Genomic DNA, 23,771 nt, shown 5'->3' with positions numbered 1-23,771 from the left:
TTTTTGCCATTGGATTTCACTCAAAACCCACCAAATGACTCCTCCCACAATATTATGATGTTCCCCATGTTTTGGACTCAATCCGATATCGATTGGTCCATGAAATCGGACAATTCAGGTTCGACGCAGATGCGTTAAATGGAGTGGTGGGTGTATTGCATTGTTTTAGCCATTGGATTTTACTCAAAACCCACCAAATGACACCTCCCACCGTATTATGATGTTCCCCAAGTTTTGGACTCAATCTAATATCGATTATTCCTTGAAATCGGACAATACAGGTTCGTACGCAGTTCGTTCTAAAATGGAATGGTTGGTCTATTGCATTGTTTTAGCCTTTGGATTTTACTCAAAACCCACCAAATGACTCCTCCCACCATGTTATGATGTTCCCCAGGTTTTGGACTCAATCCGATATCGATTATTCTATGAAATCGGACAATTGAGTTAAATGCAATTCGTTACAAATGAAGTGGTGGGTGTATTGTAGTTTTTGCTGTTGGATTTCACTCAAAACCCACCAAATGACTCCTCCCACCATATTACGATGTTCCCCAAGTTTTGGACTCAATACTATATCGATGGGTCCATGAAATCGGACAATTCAGGTTCGTACGATTCGTTCGAAATGGAGTGGTGGGTGTATTACCTTGTTTTAGCCATTGGATTTCACTCAAAACCCACCAAATGACTCCTCCCACCATATTATGATGTTCCCCAAGTTTTGGACTCAATCCGATATCGATGGGTCCATGAAATCGGACAATTCAGTTCGTACGCCTGTTCAAATGGAGTGGTGGGTGTATTGCACTGTTTTAGCCATTGGATTTCCTCAAAACCCACCAAATGACTCCTCCCACCATATTATGATGTTCCCAAGTTTTGGACTCAATACCGATATCGATTGGTCCATGAAATCGGACAATTCAGGTTCGTGACGCAGCTTCGTTACGAAATGGAGTGGTGGGTGTATTGTATTGTTTTAGCCATTGGATTTCACTCAAAACCCACCAAATGACTCCTCCCACCATATTACGATGTTCCCTCAGTTTTGGACTCAACACGATATCGATGGGTCCATGAAATCGGACAATTCAGGTTTGTACGCAGATTCATTCTGAAATGGAGTGGTGGGGCTATTGCATATGTTTTAGCCATTGGATTTCACTCAAAACCCACCAAATGACTCCTCCCACCATATTACGATGTTCCCTAAGTTTTGGACTCAATCCGATATCGATTGGTCAATGAAATCGGACAATTCAGGTTCAGATTCATTGTGAAATGGAGTGGTGGGTGTATTCCAAACTTCGGAGATTGATTTCACTTAAAACCAGGCAAATGACTCCCGCCATGCTATGATGTTCCCCAACTTTTGGACTCAATCCGACATTGATTATTCCATGAAATCGGACAATTCAGTTCGTCTGCAGTTCGTTGTGAAATGGAGTGGTGGGTCTTCCATAGTTATAGAGATTGGATTTCACTCACATCCCACCAAAGAACTCCACCCACCATATTATGATGTTCCCAAGTTTTGGACTCAATCCGATATTGATTGGTAGATGAAATCGGACAATTCAGATTCGTGATTCGTTGTCAAATGGAGTGGTGGTGTATTCCAAACTTCTAGAGATTGGATTTCACTTAAAACCACCAAATGACTCCTCCCACCACGTTATGATGCGTTCCCAAGTTTTGGACTCAATCCGATATCGATTGGTCCATGAAATCGACAATTCATGTTCATACGTTCTAAAATGGAGTGGTGGGTGTATTCCATAGTTATAGCCATTGGATTTCACTCAAAACCCACCAAATGACTCCTCCCACCATGTTATGATGTTCCCCAAGTTTTGGACGCAATCCGATATCGATTGTTTCATGAAATAGGACAATTCAGTTCGCTTCGTTCTAAAATGGAGTGGTTGGTGTATTCCATTGTTTTAGCCATTCGATTGCACTAAAACCCACCAAATGACTCGTCCCACCATATTATGATGTTCCCCAAGTTTTGGACTCAATCCGATATCGATTGGTCCATGAAATCTGAAATTCAGTTCATTGTGAAATGGAGCGATGAGTGTATTCCATACTTCGGAGATTGGATTTCACTTAAAACCAGCCAATGACTCCTTCCGCCATGCTATGATGTTCCCCAAGTTTTGGACTCAATCCGATATCGATTATTCCATGAAATTGGACAATTCAGTTAAATGTACGATTCGTTCTAAAATGGAGTGGTTGGTGTATTGCATAGTTTTAGCCATTGGATTTCACTCAAAACCTACCAAATGACTCCTCCCACCATATTATGAAGTTCCCTATGTTTTGGACTCAATCCGATATCGATTGGTCCATGAAATCGGACAATTCAAGTTCAGACGCAATACGTTCTAAAATGGAGTGGTGGGTGTATTGCATTGTTTTAGCCATTGGATTTCACTCAAAACCCACCAAATGACTACTTCCACCATATTATGATGTTCCCCAAGATTTGGACTCAATCCGATATCGATTGGTCCATGAAATCGACAATTCAGAGTTTGTACGTTGTGAAATGGAGTGGTGGGTGTATTCCAAACTTCTAGAGATTGGATTTCATTTAAAACCAGGCAAATGACTCCCCGCCATGCTTTGATGTTCCCCAAGTTTTGGACTAAATCCGATATTGATTATTCCACGAAATCGGACAATTCGAGTTCAGATTCGTTCTAAAATGGAGTGGTTGGTGTATTGCATTGTCTTAGCCATTGGATTTCACTAAACCCAAGAAATGACTCCTCCCACCATGTTATGATGTTCCCAAGGTTTTGGGCTCAATCCGTTATCATTATTCCTGAAATTGGACAATTGAGTTCGTATCTGATTTGTTCTAAAATGGAGTGGTAGGTGTATTGCACTGTTTTAGCCATTGGATTTCACTGAAAACCCACCAAATGACTCCTCCCACCATATTATGATGTTCCCCAAGTTTTGGACTCAATCCGATATCGATTGTTCCACGAAATCGGACGATTCACGTTTATACATGCTCGAAATGGAGTGGTGGGTGTATTCATACTTCTAAACATTAGATTTCTCTTAAAACCAACCAAATGACTCCACCCACAATATTATGATGTTCAAGTTTTGGACTCAATCCGATATCGATTGGTCCAAGAAATAGACAATGTCAGTTCGCTTCGTTCTAAAATGGAGTGGTGGGTGTATTGCATAATTTTAGCCATTGGATTTCACTCAAAACCCACCAAATGACTCCTCCCACCATATTATGAAGTTCCCTACGTTTTGGACTCAATCCGATATCGATTGGTCCATGGAATCGGACAATTCAGTTCAGACGCATTCTCAAATGGAGTGGTTGGTGTATTGCATTGTTTTAGCCATTGGATTTCACTCAAAACCCACAAAATGACTCCTCCCACCATATTATGATGTTCCCCAAGTTTTGGATTCAATCCGATATCGATTATTCCATGAAATCGGACGATTGAGTTAGTACATTCGTTCGAAATGGAGTGGTGGGTGTATTCCATACTTCTAAAGATTGATTTCTCTTAAAACCAACCAAATGACTCCTCCCACCATATTATGATGTTCCCAAGTTTTGGACTCAATCCGATATCGATTGGTCCATGAAATAGACAATTGAGTTATGTGATTCGTTCTAAAATGGAGTGGTGGTGTATTGCATAGTTTTAGCCATTGATTTCACTCAAAACCCACCAAATGACTCCTCCACCATATTATGATGTTCCCCAGTTTTGGACTCAATCCGATATCGATTGGTCCACAAAATCGGACAATTCAGGTTCAGTACGCAGTTGATTTGGGTGTATTGCAACACCAAATGACTCCTCCCGCCATATTTTGACGTTCCCCAAGATTTGGCCTCAATCCGATATTGATTATTCCATGAAATTGGACGTTTATTCGTTCTCTTAAATGGAGTGGTGGGAGTATTCCATACTTCTAAAGGGATTTCACTTAAAACCAACCAAATGACTCCTCCCACCATACTTATGATGTTCCCCAAGTTTTGGACTCAACCCGATATCGATTGGTCTACAAAATTGGACAATACGCAGATTCGTTCTAAAATGGAGTGGTTGGTGTAATGCAAAGTTTTAGCCATTGGATTTCACTCAAAAACCACCAAATGACTCCTCCCAACATATTATGATGTTCCCCAAGTTTTGGACTCAATCCGATATCGATTGGTCCATGAAATAGGACAATTCATTGGTTGAAATAGACGTACGAGATCGTTCTAAAATGGAGTGGAGGTGTATTACATTGTTTTAGCCATTGGATTTTACTCAAAACCCACCAAATGACTCCTCCCACCATATTATGATGTTCCTCAAGTTTTGGACTCAATCCGATATCGATTATTCCACGAAATCGGACAATTGGTTCGTACGCAGTGTCGTTGTAGAAATGGAGTGGTGGGTGTATTCTGTACTTCTAAAGATTAGTTTTCTCTTAAAACCAACCAAATGACTCCTCCCCCCATATTATGATGTTCTTCAAGTTTTGGACTCAATCCGATATCGGTTGGTCCATGAAATAGAACAAGTCAGGTTCACTAGTGATTCGTTCTAAAATGGAGTGGTTGGTGTATTGCATAGTTTTAGCCATTGGATTTCACTCAAAACACACCAAATGACTCCTCCCACCATATTATGATGTTCCCCAAGTTTTGGACTCAATCCGATATCGATTATCCCACGAAATCGGACGATTCAAGTTCGTACATGCTCAAATGGAGTGGTGGGTGTATTCCACACTTCTAAAGGTTAGATTTCTCTTAAAACCAACCAAATGACTCCTCCCACCATATTATGATGTTCCCCAAGTTTTGGAAATCAATACGATATCGATTGGAGGGTGAAATCGGATAATTTAGGTTCGTACGCAGTTGTTCTTAAATGGAGTGGTGGGTGTATTTCATACTTCTCGAGATTGAATTTCACTTAAAAACGACCAAATGACTTCTCCCACCATGATATGATGTTCCACAAGTTTTGGACTCAATCCGATATCGATTATTCCACGAAATCGGACAATTCAGTTCGTACGTAGTTCGTTCTAAAATGGAGTGGTGGGTGTATTGCATTGTTTTAGCCATTGGATTTCACTCAAAACCCACCAAATGACTCCTCCCACTATATTATGATGTTCCCCAAGTTTTGGACTCAATCCGATATCGATTATTCCACGAAATCGATAACTGTGTTCAGACGTGAAAATGGGGTGGTGGCGTATTCCATACTTTTAGAGATTGAATTTCACTTAAAACCGACCAAGTGACTTCTCCCACCATGATATGATGTTCCCCAAGTTTTGGACTCAATCCGATATCGATTGGTCCATGAAATAGGACAATTCACGTCAGACGCAGTTCGTTCTAAAATGGAGTGGTTGGTGTATTGTATAGTTTTAGCCATTGGATTTCACTCAAAACTCACCAAATGACTCCTCCCACCATATTACGATGTTCCCTAAGTTTTGGACTCAATCCAATTTCGATTGGTCCATGAAATCGGACAATTGTGTTCGCACGCAGACGTTCGAAATGGAGTGGTGGTGTATTGCATTGTTTTAGCCATTGATTTCACTCAAAACCCACCAAATGACTCCTCCCACCATATTATGATGTTCCCCAAGGTTTGGACTCAATCCGATATCGATTATTCCATGAAATCGGACGATTGAGTTCGTATACGCTGCTCAAATGGAGTGGTGGGTGTATTCCATACTTCTAAAGATTAGATTTCTCTTAAAACCAACCAAATGACTCCTCCCACCATATTATGATGTTCCCCAAGTTTTGGACTCAATCCGAAATCGATTGGTCCATGAAATAGGACAATTCAGTTCGACGCAGACGTTCTAAAATGGAGTGGTGGGTGTATTGCATTGTTTTAGCCATTAGATTTCACTCAAAACCCACCAAATGACTCCTCCCACCATACTACGGTGTTCCCCAAGTTTTGGACTCAATCCGATATAATTATTCCACGAAATCGGACAATTCAGTTCAGATTCGTTGTGAAATGGGGTGGTGGGTGTATTGCATTGTTTTAGCCATTGGATTTCATTCAAAACCCACCAAATGACTCCTCCCACCATATTATGATGTTCCCCAAGTTTTGGACTCAATCCGAAATCGATTGGTCCATGAAATTGACAATTCAGTTCAGACGCACGTTCTAAAATTGAGTGGTGGGTGTATTGCATTGTTTTAGCCACTGGATTTCATTCAAAATCCACCAAATGACTCCTCCCACCATATTATGATGTTTCCCAAGTTTTGGAACTCAATCCGATATCGATTATTCCATGAAATCGAACAATTCAGTTCAGACGTTGCAGAAATGGGGTGGTGGGTGTATTCCATACTTCCAGAGATTGGATTTCACTAAAACACCAACCAAATGACTCCTCCCGCCATGCTATGATGTTCCCCAAGTTTTGGACTCAATCCGATATCGAATGGTCCACGAAATAGGACAATTCAGTTCGTAAGCTTCGTTCTAAAATGGAGTGGTTGGTGTATTGCATAGTTTTAGCCATTGGATTTCACTCAAAACTCACCAAATGACTCCTCCCACCATATTACTATGTTCCCTAAGTTTTGGACTCAATACGATATCGATTGGTCCATGAAATCGATACAATTCAGTTCGACGCAGATTCGTTCGAAAAAGTGGTGGGTGTATTTCATACTTCTAGATTGGATTTCACTTAAAACTGACCAAATGACTTCTCCCACCATGATATGATGTTCCCCAAGTTTTGGACTCAATCCGATATCGATTATTCCACGAAATCGGACAATTCAGGTTCAGTACGCGGTTCGTTGTGAAATGGGGTGGTGGGTGTATTCCATACTTCTAGAGATTGGATTTCGCTTAAAACGAACCAAATGACTCCTCCCACCATGCTATGATGTTCCCCAAGTTTTGGGCTCAATCCGATATCGATTGGTCCATGAGATAGGACAATTCAGTTGTTCGCAGATTCGTTCTAAAATGGAGTGGTGGTGTATTGCATAGTTTTACTAATGGATTACTCACCAACTGACTCCTCCCACCATATTACGATGTTCCCTAAGTTTTGGACTCAATACGATATCGATTGTTCCATGAAATCGACAATTGAAGTTCAGACGTAGTTCGCTCAAATGGAGTGGTGGGTGCATTGCGTGTTTTAGCCATTGGAGTGGTTGGTCCATGAAATAGGACAATTTATTTTTGTACGCAATTCGTTCAAAAAAGGAGTGGCTGGTGTATTGCATATTTTTAGCCATTGGATTTCACCCAAAACCCACCAAATGACTCCTCCCACCATATTATGATGTTCCCCAGTGTTTGGACTCAATCCGATATCGATTGGTCAATGAAATCGGACAATTCAGTTCGTTCGTTCTCAAATGGAGTGGTGGGTGTATTCCATACTTCTTGAGATTGGATTTCACTCAAAACCAACCAAATGACTCTTCCCACCTCGTTATGATGTTCCCCAAGTTTTGGGCTCAATCCGATAACGATTGGTCCATGAAATCGGACAATTCATGTTCGTACGCAGTTCATTCTAAAATGGAGTGGTGGGTGTATTCCATAGTTAGAACCATTGGATTTCACTCAAAACCCACCAAATAACTCCTCCCACCATGTTATGATGTTCCCCAAGTTTTGGACACAATCCGATATCAATTATTCAATGAAATGGAACAATTCACGTTCGTACGCAGTTCATTCTAAAATGGAGTGGTTGGTGTATTGCATTGTTTTAGCCATTGGATTGCACTTAAAACCCACCAAATGACACGTCCCACCATATTATGATGTTCCCCATGTTTTGGACTCAATCCGATATCGATTAGTCCATGAAATCGGACAATTCAGGTTCGACGTAGTTCGTTGTGAAATGGAGTGGTGGGTGTATTCCAAACTTCTAGAGATTGGATTTCACTTAAAACCAGGCAAATGACTCCTCCCGCCATGCTATGATTGGTCCATGAAATCGGACAATTCAGTTCGTAAGCGATTCATTCTAAAATGGAGTGGTTGGTGTATTGCATAGTTTTAGCCATTGGATTTCACTCAAAACCCACCAAATGACTCCTCCTACCATATTACGATGTTCCCCAAGTTTTGGACTCAATCCGATATCGATTATTCCATGAAATCGGACAATTCAAGTTCAGAATTCGTTCTGAAATGGAGTGGTGGTTGTATTCCATACTTCTAAAGATTGGATTTCTCTTAAAACCAACCAAATGACTCCTCCCACCATATTATGATGTTCCCCAAGTTTTGGACTCAATCCGATATCGATTGGTCCATGAAATCGGACAATTCATGTTTGTACGCAGTTCGTTGAAATGGAGTGGTGGGCGTATTCCATAGTTATAGCCATTTGGATTTCACTCAAAACCCCCTGAATGACTCCTCCCACCATGTTATGATGTTCGCCAAGTTTTGGACGCAATCCGATATCGATTGTTTCATGAAATAGGACAATTCAGGTTCGTACGCAGTTCGTTCTAAAATGGAGTGGTTAGTGTATTGCATTGTTTTAGCCATTGGATTACACTCAAAACCCACCAAATGACTCGTCCCACCATATTATGATGTTCCCCAAGTTTTGGACTCAATCCGATATCGATTGGTCCATGAAATCTGTCAATTCCAAGTTCGTACGCAGTTCGCTGTGAAATGGCGTGGTGAGTGTATTCCATAATTCTGGAGATTGGATTTCACTTAAAACCCGCCAAATGATTCCTCCCGCCATGCTATGATGTTCCCCAAGTTTTGGACTCAATCCGATATCGATTATTCCATGAAATTAGACAATTCAGGTTCATACACAATTCGTTCTAAGATGGAGTGGTGGGTGTATTCCCTAGTCATAGAGATTGGATTTCACGCAAAACCAGCCACTGACTCCTCCCACCATATTATGATGTTCCCCAAGTTTTGGACTCAATCCGATATCGATTGGTCCATGAAATAGACAATTCAGGTTCAGACGCAGTTCGTTCATAAATGGAGTGGTTGGTGTATTGCATAGTTTTAGCCATTGAATTTCACTCAAAACCCACCAAATGACTCCTGCCACCATATTATGATGTTCCCAAGATTTGGACTCGATCCGGTATCGATTATTACACGAAATCGGACAATTGATTCGATTCGTTCTGTGGAGTGGTGGGTGTATTCCATACTTCTAAAGATTAGATTTCTCTTCAAACCAACCAAATGACTCCTCCCACCATCTTATGATGTTCCCCAAGTTTTGGTCTCAATACGATATCGATTGGTGGGTGAAATCGGACAATTCAGAGTTAACGCACTTCGTTAAATGGAGTGGTGGGTGTATTCCATACTTCTAGAGATTGGATTTCACTAAAACCATCGAAATAACTCCTCCCACCATGTTATGATGTTCCCCAAGTTTTGGACTCAATCCGATATCGATTATTCCATGGAATCGGACAAATCAGTGTTTGTTCGCTTCGTTCTAAAGTGAGTGGTTGGTGTATTGCATAGTTTTAGCCATTGGATTTCATTCAAAGCCCACCGAATGACTCCTTCCACCATATTATGATGTTCCCCAATTTCGGACTCAATCCGATATCGATTATTCCACAAATCGACAATTCAGTTTGTACGCATGTTGTGAAATGGGGTGGGGTGTATTCCATATTCTAGAGATTGATTTCACTTAAAACCAACCAACTGACTCCTCCTACCTTGTTATGATGTTCCCCAAGTTTTGGACTCAATCCGATATCGATTATTACATGAAATCGGACAATTCAGGTTCATACGCAGTTCGTTCTAAAATGGAGTGGTGGGTGTATTCCTTAGTTATAGAGATTGGATTTCACTCAAAACCAGCAAAATGACTCCACCAACCGTGTTATGGCGTTCCCAAAGTTTTGTACTCAATCCGATATCGATTGGTCCATGAAATCGGACAATTCAGTTCGTACGCATTCGTTCGAAATGGAGTGGTGGGTGTATTCCATACTTCTAGAGATTGTATTTCACTTAAAACCAACCAAATGACTCCTCCCACCATGTTATGATGTTCTTTAACTTAAGGACTCGATCCTATATCGATTATTCCACGAAATCGGACAATTCAGGTTCGTACGCATTCGTTCACTTGGAGTCCTTGGTGTATTTCATAGTTTTAGCCATTGGATTGCACCATATTATGATGTTCCCCAAGTTTTGGACTCATCCGATATCGATTGGCCCATGAAATAGGACAATTCAGGTTTGTACGCAGTTCGTTCATAAATTGAGTGGTTGGTGTATTGCATAGTTTTAGCCATTGAATTTCACTCAAAACCCACCGAATGACTCCTCCCACCATATTGTGATGTTCCCCAAGTTTTGGACTCAATCCGATATTAGTTGGTCCATGAAATCGGACAATTCAGTTCGTACGTTCGAAATGGAGTGGTGAGTGTATTCCATGGTCATAGCGATTGGATTTCACTCAAAACCAACCGACTGAGTCAATCCAATATCGATTGGTCCATGAAATCAGACAATTCTGGTTCATATGCAGTTCTATCTAAAATGGAGTGGTGGTTGTATTCCACACCTCTAGAGATTGGATTTCACTTAGAACAAACTAAATAACTCCTCCTACCATGTTATGATGTTCCCCAACTTTTGGCCTCAATCCGATATCGATTAGTCCATGAAATCGGTCAATTCAGGTTCATGTTCGTTCTAAAATGGAATCGTTGGTGTATTGCATAGTTTTAGCCATTGGATTGCACTCAAAACCCACCAAATGACTCCTCCCACCATATTATGATAATCCCCAAGTTTTGGACTCAATCCGATATCGATTCGTCCATGAAATAGGACAATTTAGGTTCGTACCCAGTTCGTTCTAAAATAGAGTGGTTGGGGTATTGCAGAGTTTTAGCCACTGGATTTCACCCAAAACCCACCAAATGACTCCTCCCACCATATTATGATGTTCCACAAGTTTTGGACAATTCAGGTTCATATGCAGTTTGTTCTGAAATGGAGTGGTGGGTGTATTCCATACTTCTAGAGATTGGATTTCACTTAAAACCAACCAAATGACTCCTCCCACCATGTTGTCTTGTTCCCCAAGTTTTGGACTCAATCCGATATCGATTGGTCCACGAAATGGAGTGGTTGTTGTATTCCATAGTTATAGAGATTGGATTTCACTCAAAACCAAACAAATGACTCCTCCCACCCTGTTATGACGTTCCCCAAGTTTTGGACTCAATCCAATATCGATTATTCGATGAAATCGGAAAATTTCGGTTCAGTACGCATTCGTTCTAAACTAGAGTTGTTGGGGTATTGCATAGTTTTAGCCATTGGATTTCTCTCAAAACAAGCCAAATGACTCCTCCCACCATATTATGATGCTCCCCAAGTTTTGGACTCAATCCGATATCGATTGGTCCTTGAAATCGGACAATTCACGTTCGTCCGCAGTTTGTTCTAAAATGGAGTGGTTGGTGTATTGCATAGTTTTATGCATTGGATTTCACTCAAAACCCACCAAATGACTCCTCCCACCATATTATGATGTTCCACAAGTTTTGGACTCAATCCGATATCGATTGGTCCATGAGCTCGGACAATTTAGGTTCGCACGCAGTTCGTTTTGAAATGGAGTGGTGGGTGTATTCCATACTTCTAGATATTGGATTTCACTTCAAACCAACCAAATAACTCCTCCCACCATGTTATGTTGTTCCCCGAGGTTTGGACTCAATCCGATATCGATTGGTCCATCAAATCGGACAATTTATGTTCGTACCCTGTTTGTTCTAAAATGGAGTGGTTGGTGTATTGCATAGTTTTAGCCATTGGATTTCACTCAAATCCCACCAAATGACTCCTCCCACCGTATTATGATATTCCCCAAGTTTTGGACTCAATCCGATATTGATTGGTCCATGAAATAGGACAATTTAGATTCATACGCAATTCGTTCTAAAATAGAGTGGTTGGTGTATTGCATAGTTTTAGCCATTGGATTTGACTCAAATCCCACCAAATGACTCCTCCCACCATATTATGATGTTCCCCAAGTTTTGGACTCAATCCGATATGGATTGGTCCATGAAATCGGACAATTCAGGTTACGCTATTAGTTCTGAAATGGAGTGGTGGGTGTATTCCATTGTTATAGAGGTTGGATTTCACTCAAAACCAACCAAATGACTCCTCCCACCATGTTATTCATGTTCCCAAAGTTTTAGACTAAATCCGATATTGATTGGTCCATGAAATCGGACAATTCAGTTCGCACGCAGCCTGCTCGAGATGGAGTGGTGGGTGTATTCCATAGATATAGAGACTTGATTTCACTCAAAACCAACCAATTGACTCCTCCCACGATATTATGATGTTCCCCAAGTTTTGGACTCAATCCAGTATCGATTATTCCATGAAATCGACAATTCAGGTTCAGCACGTTCTGAAATGGAGTGGTGGGTGTATTCCATAGTGATAGAGATTTGATTTCACTCAAAACCAACCAAATGACTCCTCCCACCATGTTATGATGTTCCCTATGTTTTGGAGGCAATCTGATATTGGTTGGTCCATGAAATAGGACAATTCAGGTTCTTACAGAGTTCGTTCTAAAATGGAGTGGTTGGTGTATTGCACAGTCTTTGCCATTGGATTACCAAATGACTCCTCCCACAATATTATGATGTTCCCCAAGTTTTGGACTCAATCCGATAACGATTGGTCCATGAAATTGACAATTGAGTTCGTACACGATTCGTTCTTAAATGGATTGTTGGGTGCATTCCATAGTTATAGAGATTGGACATCACTCAAAACCTGCCACATGGCTCCTCCCACCATGTTATGATATTCCCCAAGTTTTGGACTCAATCCAATATCGATTGGTCCATGAAATAGGACAATTTAGATTCATACCCAGTTCGTTCTAAAATTGGGTGGTTGGTGTATTGCATAGTTTTAGCCTTTGGATTTCACTCAAATCCCGCCAAATGACTCCTCCTACCATATTATGATGTTCCCCAAGTTTTGGACTCAATCCGATATTGATTGGTCCATGAAATCGGACAATTCAGGTTCAGTACGTTAGTTTTGAAATGGAGTGGTGGGTGTATTTCATAGTTATAGAGATTTGATTTCACTCAAAACCAACCAAATGACTCCTCCCACCATGTTATGATATTCCCCAAGTTTTGGACGTAATCTGATATCGGTTGGTCCATGAAATAGGACCATTCGAGTTCTTACACAGATTCGTTCTAAAATGGATTGGTTGGTGTATTGCATAGTTTTAGCAGTTGGATTTCACTCAAATCCCACCAATCGAGTCCTCCCACCATATTATGGTGTTCCCCAAGTGTTGGACTCAATCCGATATCGACGGCTCCATGAAATCGGACATTCAGTTCGACGCAGCCTGCTCAAATGGAGTGGTGGGTTATTCCACAGTTATAGAGATTTGATTTCACTCAAAACCAACCGAATGACTCCTCCACCATGTTATGATGTTCCCCAAGTTTTGGAGGCAATCTGATATTGATTGGTCCATGAAATAGGACAATTCAGTTCTTACATTCGTTCTAAAATGGAGTTGTTGGTGTATTGCAGTCTTTGCCATTGATTTCACTCAAAATCCACCAAATGACTCCTCCCACCATATTATGATGTTCTCCTAGTTTTGGACTCAACCGATATCGGTTGGTCCAGAAATAGTACAATTGAGTTTTACACGTTCTAAAATGGAGTGGTTGGTGTATTGCACAGTTTTTGTCATTGATTTCACTCAAATCCCACAAAATGACTCCTCCCACCATATTATGATGTTCCCCAAGTTTTGGACTCAATCCGATATCGATTGGTCCATGAAATCGGACAATTGAGTTCAGATTCGTTCTCTAAAATGGAGTGGTTGGTATTGCATAGTTTAGCCCATTAGATTTCACTCAAAATCCACCAAATGACTCCTTCCCACCATATTATGATGTTCCCCTAGTTTTGGACTCAATCCGTTATCGTTTGGTCCATGAAATCGAAAATCTGTGTTCGTAAAAATGGAGGTGGTGTATTCCGTAGTTATAGAGATTTGATTTCACTAAAAACCAACCACAAGACTCCTCCCACCATGTTATGATGTTCCCCAAGTTTTGGACGCAATCTGATATCATTGGTCCATGAAATAGGATAATTCAAAAATGGAGTGGTTGGTGTATTGCATAGTTTTAGCATTTCACTCAAAACCCACCAAATGACTTCCCACCATATTATGACGTTGCCCAAGTTTTAGAGTCAATCCGATATTGATTGGTCCATGAAATCGGATAATTCCGGTTTGTACGCTGTTCGTTCTGAAATTGGTGGGTGTATTCCATAGTTATAGTGATTTGATTTCACTCAAAACCAACCAAATGACTCCTCCCACCATGTTATGATGTTCCCCAAGTTTTGGACGCAATCTGATATCAGTTGGTCCATGAAATAGGATAATTCAGGTTCTTACACAGTTCGTTCTAAAATGGAGTGGTTGGTGTATTGCATAGTTTTAGCCGTTGGATTTCACTCAAAACCCACCAAATGACTCGTCCCACCATATTACGACGTTCCCCAAGTTTTAGAGTCAATCCGATATTGATTGGTCCATGAAATCAGATAATTCCGGTTCGTACGCTGTTCGTTCTGAAATGAAGTGGTGGGTGTATTCCATAGTTATAGTGAGTTGATTTCACTCAAAACCAACCAAATGACTCCTCCCACCATGTTATGATGTTCTCCTAGTTTTAGACTGAATCTGATATCGGTTGGTCCATGAAATAGTACAATTCAGTTCTTACATTCGTTCTAAAATGGAGTGGTTGGTGTATTGCATAGTTTTTGCCATTGGATAGCACTCAAATCCCACCAAATGACTCGTCCCACCATATTACGACATTCCCCAAGTTTTAGAGTCAATCCGATATTGATTGGTCCATGAAATCGGATAATTCTGTACGCTCGCTTCTGAAATGAAGTGGTGGGTGTATTCCATAGTTATAGTGATTTGATTTCACTCAAAACCAACCAAATGACTCCTCCCACCATGTTATGATGCTCTCCAAGTTTGGACGGAATCTGATATCGGTTGGTCCATGAAATAGTACAATTCAAGTTCTTACACAGTTGGTTCTAAAATGGAGTGGTTGGTGTATTGCACAGTTTTTGCCATTGGATTTCACTCAAATCCCACCAAATGACTCCTCCCATGATATTATGATGTTCCCCAAGTTTTGGACTCAATCCGATATCGATTGGTCCATGAAATCGGACAATTCAGGTTCTAGCTGCTCGTTTTAAAATGGAGCGGTTGGTGTATTGCATAGTTTAGCCCATTGGATTTCACTCAAAATCCACCAAATGACTGCTCCCACCATATTACGATGTTCCCTTAGTTTTGGACTCAATCCGATATCATTTCATCCATGAAATCGAAAAATTCTAGAGTGATGGTGTATTCGTTATAGAGATTTGATTTCCACCATGTTATGATGTTCTCCTAGTTTGGACACAACTCATGAAATAGGACAATTCAGTGTTCTTACACAGAAAATGAGTGATGGGTGTATTCCGTAGTTATAGAGATTTGATTTCCCCACCATGTTATGATGTTCTCCTAGTTTTGACACAACTGATATCGCTGGTCCATGAAATAGGACAATTCAGGTTCTTACACTTCGTTCTAAAATAGAGTGGTTGGTGTATTGCATAGTTTTAGCCGTGCTGAATTTCACTCAAATCCCACCAATTGACTCCTCCCACCATACTATGATGTTCCCCAAGTTTTGGACTCAATCCGATATCATGGCTCCATGAAATCGGACAATTGAAGTCGTGTATTGCATAGTTTCAATGCTGGTGTATTGCATAGTTCAAATTGAGTGGTGGGTCCATTCCATAGTTATAGGGATTGGATTTCACTCAAAACCAACCAAATGACTCCTATCACCATGTTATGATGTTCCTCAAATTTTGGACTCAATCCGATATCGATTGGTCCATGAAATAAGACAATTCAGATTCCATAGTTATAGCACTCAAAACCAACCAAGTGAACCATGTTATGATGTTCGTCTGGGACTTATAACCATAGTTTTAGCATTGAATTTCACTCAAAACCCACCAAATGACTCCTATCACCATGTTATGATGTTCCTCAAATTTTGGACTCAATCCGATATCGATTGGTCCATGAAATAAGACAATTAGAAATGGGGTGGTGGGTGTATTCCATAGTTATAGAGATTTTATTTCACTCAAAACCAACCAAATGACTCCTCCCACCATGTTATGATGTTCCCCAAGTCTGGGACTCAAGCCAATATCTGTTGGTCCATGAAATCGAACAATTCAAGTTCGTACCCTGGTCGTTCTAAAATAGGGTGGTTGGTGTATTGCATAGTTTTAGCCATTGGATTTCACTCAAAACCCAGCAAATGACTCCTCCCACCATATTATGATGTTCCCCAAGTTTTGGACTTAATCCGATATCGATTGGTCTTGAAATCGGACAATTCAAGTTCGTATGCAGATCGCTCGAAATGGAGTGCCCAGTGTATTTCATAGTTATAGAGATTGAATTTCACAGAAAACCAACCAAATGACTCCGCCCACCATGTTATGATATTCCCCAAGTTTTGGACTCGATCCGATATCGATTGGTCCATGAGATCGACAATTGTGTTCAGACGCAGTTCGTTATGAAATGGAGTGGTGTGTGTATTCCATAGTTCTAGAGATTGGATTTCTCTCAAAACCAACCGCATGACTCTTCCCACCATATTATGATGTTCCCCAAGTTTTGGACTCAATCCGATATCGATTGGTCCATGAAATCGAACAATTCATGTTCGTAAATGCGGAGTTGAGGCGATTTCTATCTGTGAGGACTAGAGTTGAGGCGATTTCTATCTTTGGCATTTGAGTGTGGTGTCTTTGAAGTCATGGGACACGGAGTAATTATTTCTTTTTACACTATACTTATGATATGAATCATTGACGTGGCAGACTAGTGGTTCAAATGTATGACTAAGATTTCATTGGTTCTTATTAGTTTGCTATAAGTATGCTTTAACCAATTTGCTTGCAAGTATGCAGATGTTTGTGGGTGTCATCACTGTAAACCCTCAGGAGACACAACTCCTCCTACTAGGGACGCCTAGGGGTTTAAAGGCTTGTTGTACATGCTCAGTGCAATTGTTTAGCAAGCGAAAGTGGTCTAGTTAGATTTTATTGTCCTGTGTGTTTCTAGTTTCAGTTTTGCTCGAGGACTAGCAAAAATCAGGTTTGAGGGTATTTGATAACTCATATATTTATACATTTATACCATCCATTTCTAGTCTATTTGTGATGTTTTTGAATTAAACATGTTGCGTTTTACCCTATTTTGTGTTAGTATGCAGTTGTATCTACTTTAGGATCAAGTTGAAGGCAAAAGAAATGAAAACATGCCATTTTTGGAGCTGGTCCTTATTCAAACGTGGAAACAAGTTTTGTGACCTGTTTTGAAGTCCAAATAAAGAATCTGAGGCGAACCTGGCTTGTTTGAAGACTAAGAGCAGAATGGGAAAGCAATGGGGATTTCTAGCCTGATTTGGAGGTGCCAAATAAGGCAAAAATGTGCAAAATAAAGTCTGATTTATTATGATATCTTTGGAATATCTAGCAGCCTCTTTTACCCCATAAAAACTTGTCTTTTAGCCACTTTCACAGACCCTATTTATTTTAGATGAATTTCACAACCCTAGACATCCTTCTTTTTGTTATTCTCCCCTTTCATACACACTAAAACAATAGCCGTTCCATATATTTCCACCATCGACTCATCGCAAGAGCGTTCTTGGAGAAGTTCAACATCAGAATTGGTTCAAGGGTTTCCTCTCATGAATTTATTTTCACTCATGTTGTTTATTTTCGTTTTAATCTTTGTGAACATGATGTGTAACTAAATTCATAGCTAGGGATTTCAATGTAGCCTTGCAACATTGATCCATGTTTCTAAGTTAAAGTATTTAGTTCATCAATCTGCTTTCTTGTTTCATTCATCGAATCTATTGTTAAATTTGTTTGTCAATTTTAATGTTTGATCACCATTAGGGTTGCCTCATGATTATCTGATCAAGGTTATTGTAATCATCATGCTTAATCTTGGTAGACATGTGAATGAATGAAGAGAATGCTATGCAAACATCCTGCCATGGGTTTTCTTCGGTTCTTTAACGTTTTCTTGCATGTTAATGACTCTTAACTTGTAACCAAAGTTGAACATCCCAATTAGGTTGCAAATTAGGAGAATTTAATCAAAACCATACATCATATGGCTGATCATATATATGTAAAACGAACTCTGGAAACAGGTTGGTAGTTGAATACAGTTTAACTTTGTAAACATGGAATTGGTTTTGCAATGGTGAATTCGAAATTCCTGGTCTCATCCCTATTCTTTCTACATCAATTTCTTCTTCACTGCTACATTTTTCTTACACTTTAAGTTATTTTTCATTTACAACACAAACTACTCTCAATTTGTCACTTTCGCTTTTAGTTAGGGTTCTTTCAAAACTAGTAATTTATAGAGGTCCAATCGGTCCCTGTGGTTCGACACCCTTACTTGTACCATTATACTAACCATATATTGGCGCTGGAAGGAACACAACAAAATTTTAGGCGCCATGTCGGGACTCGATTTCACCTCTATAATTGCTTGTTCTCAAACCCTAATTTCGTTTTGTTTTTCTTTCTCAGGTAGTATATGTAACAACCCGGTCCTTAATTAGTATTTAATTATTAATTTATTCTAATAAAAGACAATTATGCCCCCTATAATATTTTAATGGTTTAAAAGTTGACTTTTTGACCGGAAAGAAATTTGAGGATTTCAGTTATACTGCTATGTAGAGCGCAGAGATGTGTCCGTAGATATGTAGTGGGCTCAAATCCGAGTTGTATTGAGGGAGGTACGATCAAATTACGTTAAGGGCAAAATGGTAATTTGCCATGTCGATATTTTTAAAAACCTCTCTCTTTCTCTCTCACCACTTCTTTTTTCAGCTTTGATCGGATCCTCATCCCAGCCACCGCCACACCCCACCTCGACCCACCGGACCGGACCTAGAGGCACCGGCGCCACTCCGCTGATGTAGCCCGGCCGCTTCGCTGCCTACAGCCAACCGCCGGAAAATCATGATTTCCACGAGTTTTGATAGAATTTTGGGAGCTATTTCTCCCTTCTCCGCCACCGATCTGGTCGTGTGAGGTATGGATCTCTAGCTATTTTTCATGCTCTAGCTGTTGGTTAGATAAATTTTAGAGATTTCAAGCGTAGATAGTTCAATTTACACGTTAGGGTTTTGCCGGTTTTGAGAGTACACCCGCCACTTCGGCCAGTTTTTGGGTAGGTCCAAGAACAAAAGTGACTCCAAATAGGGTGTTACACTTAGGGTAGGAACCTTGAGCCGTGATTTGAGTTTTTCCGGTGAAGCGTTATCGCTTAGGCACCATGCGCCTCGCGCATGTGGCGGTGTGGGAAGCAGGTGGGGACCAGAGTCAACCTAGAATAATCTCCTGTCCCCACGAGCGCGTAGGATTTCGCGGATCTCAATTTGTTAACGTTTGAACCTCGAACGGATCTCGCATATTGTGTGATTTCCGGGTTCAATAGTTTCAACCGCTGGATCGTAACCATTTTCGGATATGGTAATCTAGGCTTGGCCAGATCGTATAGTGTTTGAACGGATCATAAACGGAGTCCCTGATACTCGAATGCCAACCCTAGAACCAGGTTTATAGTAAACAGCTTACAGATCGAATGTAAGAAAGAACTACGTGTGGCTTGATCCTCGGGGTATGTAGGCAACCCATAGCTATCGTGCACACCACGAGTTAGGCCTCAAGGTTGTGTTATCTGCTGTGGCATTTTGGTCATTTATACCCACTTACTGTGTCGCTTTAAATAGGTTTCACCCGGATTCCAAAGTGAAAATTGGGTCAGTCGTTTAAGATATGTCGATACACTTGCTGAAATAGGCCCAAGACTTGAACGGTTAAAGAGCAACACTTTTGAGAGTTCTGTATCAGCTAGTGCCCATACTTGACGTGTAGAAGAGGACAATAGTTCTTCTAGCCCAACGAGTGTAGATTCTTTCGATAACTCTAACTCTGACGGAGAAGAAGAGATGGCTGGCAATAACGATGACAACCGAGCTTTGGAAGATTATGCTCAACCGGTTATACCAAATTCACCTTCGCACCTTGCGCCTACCGAAGCTAGAAATTATGAACTCAAATCTTCCCATTTTCACATGCTTCCTTCTTTTTATGGTTTACCTAACGAAGATCCATTATGTCATATTAAGGAATTCTACAATGTTGTGAGTGGTTTACCTTTGCAGGGAGTGAGTGAAGCAAATATGAGGATGAGGGTTTTTCCTTATACATTGAAAGATAGAGCAAAGAATTGGCTAGTGACTTTAGCACCTGGTTCGCTCACCACTTGGGATGCCGTAGCTAAGAAATTTTTGGAGAAGTTTTTCTCTACTCAAAAGACAGCTACTTTGAGAGGGCAAATCTTCAACTTTAAACAAGATGATGGAGAACCTTTCAATGAATGTTGGGAGCGTTTCAAAGGCATGTTGCTGCAGTGTCCACATCATGGGTTACCTCTTTGCTTACAAATGCAAATTTTTTATGATAGACTAACCCAAACATGTCAATCAACTGTGGATAATGCAGCAGGTGGAGCTTTGAAGAAGAAAAATGCTCAAGAGTCATATAACATCTATGAGATGTTGGGATCTAATGCTCAACACAAAGATACAAGAGGTAAACGAGTTGGAATGTATGAAATAAGTTCTAATAATGATCTTGCCTTGCACGTGGCTAGTTTGGAAAAGAAGCTCAATTCTATGCTCAATATGGTGCCTAAGATAGCTGAGATGTGTGCCATTTGCAACATACCAGGTCATCCTACTTATCAATGCTCAGCTAGTGAGGCTTATCCTGAATTCGTTCAAGAGCAAGTGAATCTCTTGAATTCTTACAATCAGAGGCCGAGGAATGACCTGTTCTCTAATACATATAACCCTGGGTGGAAGAGATCATCCCAATCTCTCATGGAAGAATAATAATCAATTTCAAAATTTCCAACCAAAGCCTGCCACTACACTTGAAGATACGGTCAAAATGCTAGCCTGTAACACTGCTCAATTCCAGCAAACTACCAATAGTACTCACCAACAACATTCAGCTGCTCTAACCAAAATGGAGACACAATTAGGTCAAATTGTGGATGCTTTGAGTCAAAGAGAACCCGGGAAATTTCCAAGCCAACCTGATACTTCAAAGGAACCAAGAGCAGGCCAAAGCGGTCATAACACTTAGAAGTGGTAAGGTTATTAATAAGGGAGTTTCACTAAAAACACCCAAAATGGGGGTTGAAATTATAAAACCTAAGCACTATTTAAACATATAAACACACCCAAAACCCATCATTACACACACTCAAAACCCATTTATAAACACACCCAAAAAGTTGACTTTGTGGTTGATTTTGCTATGTTTAAATAGTGCATAAATACATGTCTAGGATTGGGTTTATTTATAAATTTGTATATTAATAATGGGATTGGCAATGAAGTTACTAATGAATCTGATCAGGTGAATGCAGGTCCCACTCAAGAAGAGAATGAGAAACCGAATGACGATCCAAGCAATGCCAGTTCTTCATATGAAGCTCCAAATTTTCACAAGGATGAAAAACCTTACACTCCTCCCATCCCATTTCCTGGAAGACTTGCCAAAAGCAAGCAGGATAAGTCATTTAAAGAAATTTTTGATATTTTGGGTAAAGTGAATGTTAATTTACTTTTGCTTGATGTCATTAGGAATATGCTAGCGTATGAGAAATTTTTCAAGGAGCTGAACACTTATAAGAGGAAGTATGGACCTGATGAGAAGGTGTTGGTGTCTGAAAATGTGAGTGCTGTGCTTCAAAGAAAGCTCCCACCAAAACTCAAGGATCCGGGCAGTTTTTCTATCAATATCACCATTGGAGACAAGCTAGTTGAAAAGGCTATGCTTGACTTGGGGACTAGCATCAACTTAATGCCCTATTCAGTGTACCTTCAATTAGGTTTGGGGGGTTTGAAGGCAACAACTATTTCATTGCAACTTGCTGATCGATCGGTGAAATATCCAAGAGGTATAGTGGAAGATATCTTAGTTCAAGTTGACAAACTAATTTTGCCTGCTGATTTTGTAGTGTTGGACATGGAAGAGGCTCCTATACATGATCGTGAGTTACCTATTTTGCTTGGGAGACCCTTTATGTCCACAGCAAAGACTATCATAGATGTGCAAAATGGTCTCCTCACCATGATTGTGCTAGGAGAAACTATACAATTCAAAGTGTTTGAATCTCTTTCTCAGCCTTCTAATTCAATTGATTGTTGTTCGATTGATGTGCTTGATTCACTTGTTTTCTCTAAGTTTTTGCTGGCACAATCCAATGATCCATTACAATATGTTTTGAGTCAATCTGAAAATGACTTTGATGAAGAAGTGCTCATGGAGATGGTGGCTGCCTTGGAAGCATTAAAACCATATCGCTCCACTTTTTCACCTCTTATAGAGCCATTAGGACCATTTGCCACACATCTGATCCCTTCTGTTGTTAAACCTCCAAAACTTGAGCTTAAACCACTTCCATCACATCTAAAATATGCTTACCTAGCTGAGTTTGAAACTCTCCTAGTTATCATAGCATCTGACCTTACCCCTTTGGAAGAAGATAAGCTAATTAGGGTGCTAAAAGAGTTCAAATCAGCCATTGGTTGGTCTATTGCAGATATCAAGGGACTAAGCCCTACCATGTGCATGCATCAAATTTTAGTTGGAGGAAGGAGCGAAACCAACTCGTGAACCACAAAGAAAGCTCAATCCACACATGAAGGAAGTAGTGACAGCTGAAGTGTTGAAGTTGTTAGATGTGGGTATCATATACCCGATCTCTGATAGCAAATGGGTCAGCACTGTTCACGTAGTGCCTAAGAGGATTGGAATCACAGTGGTAAAAAATGAGCATAAAGAGCTTGTTCAAATGAGACCTGCAGCTAGTTGGCGTGTTTGCACCGATTACAGGAAGTTGAATTCAGACACTAGAAAAGATTATTTTCCTATGCCTTTTATTGATCAAATGCTTGAGCGATTAGCTGGTCACGCATATTATTGTTTTCTTGATGGATATTCAGGTTATAATCAAATTGCGATTGCTCCGGAAGATCAAGAGAAGACTACATTCACTTGTCCTTTTGGCACTTTTACATATCGAGAGGATGCCTTTTGGCCTTTGCAATGCCCCAGCAACATTCCAAAGATGTATGCCAGCAATCTTTTCAGATATGATTGAGAGATTTATTGAGGTATTCATGGACGATTTTTCAGTTTTTGGTTCTTCTTTTGATAATTGTCTTAACCATCTTTCTCTAGTGCTTCAAAGATGTCAGGAAACAAATTTGATTCTCAATTGGGAAAAGTGTCAATTTATGGTGAAACAAGGTGTTGTGTTGGGGCATGTAATATCTAGCAAGGGTATTGAAGTTGACAAAGCAAAAATTGACATCATCTCAAATATGGCAGCCCCTACTTCAGTGAAGGGAGTGAGAAGCTTTCTAGGAAATGCTGGTT

General features: G+C 40.3%; 2 protein-coding genes and 1 non-coding gene across 3 annotated transcripts; 2 read left to right on the top strand and 1 right to left on the bottom strand.

Annotated features, from left to right (window-relative positions):
* The first annotated feature begins 20,263 nt into the window (after window positions 1-20,263).
* Window positions 20,264-21,211, top strand: LOC148914962 (uncharacterized). The gene has a single exon (XM_089043352.1). It carries the CDS (start codon window positions 20,264-20,266, stop codon window positions 21,209-21,211), a length of 948 nt encoding a protein of 315 aa, XP_088899478.1.
* Window positions 20,639-20,745, bottom strand: LOC148914963 (small nucleolar RNA R71). The gene has a single exon (XR_016123037.1). It is a non-coding gene; the product is annotated as a small nucleolar RNA R71 (small nucleolar RNA).
* A 136-nt stretch (window positions 21,212-21,347) lies between the features above and the next one.
* Window positions 21,348-23,006, top strand: LOC148914961 (uncharacterized). Its single transcript, XM_089043351.1, has 2 exons — window positions 21,348-21,453; window positions 21,724-23,006. Exons 1-2 carry the CDS (start codon window positions 21,348-21,350, stop codon window positions 23,004-23,006), a joined length of 1,389 nt encoding a protein of 462 aa, XP_088899477.1.
* Window positions 23,007-23,771: the final 765 nt, after the last annotated feature.

This window comes from Prunus mume, linkage group LG8 (genome assembly GCF_029339155.1).
Source record: "Prunus mume cultivar Tortuosa linkage group LG8, ASM2933915v1, whole genome shotgun sequence".
Lineage (NCBI taxonomy): Eukaryota > Viridiplantae > Streptophyta > Magnoliopsida > Rosales > Rosaceae > Prunus > Prunus mume.
The sequence above is the reverse complement of the archived record's forward strand: the minus strand, read 5'-3'. Positions and strand labels throughout refer to the sequence as shown.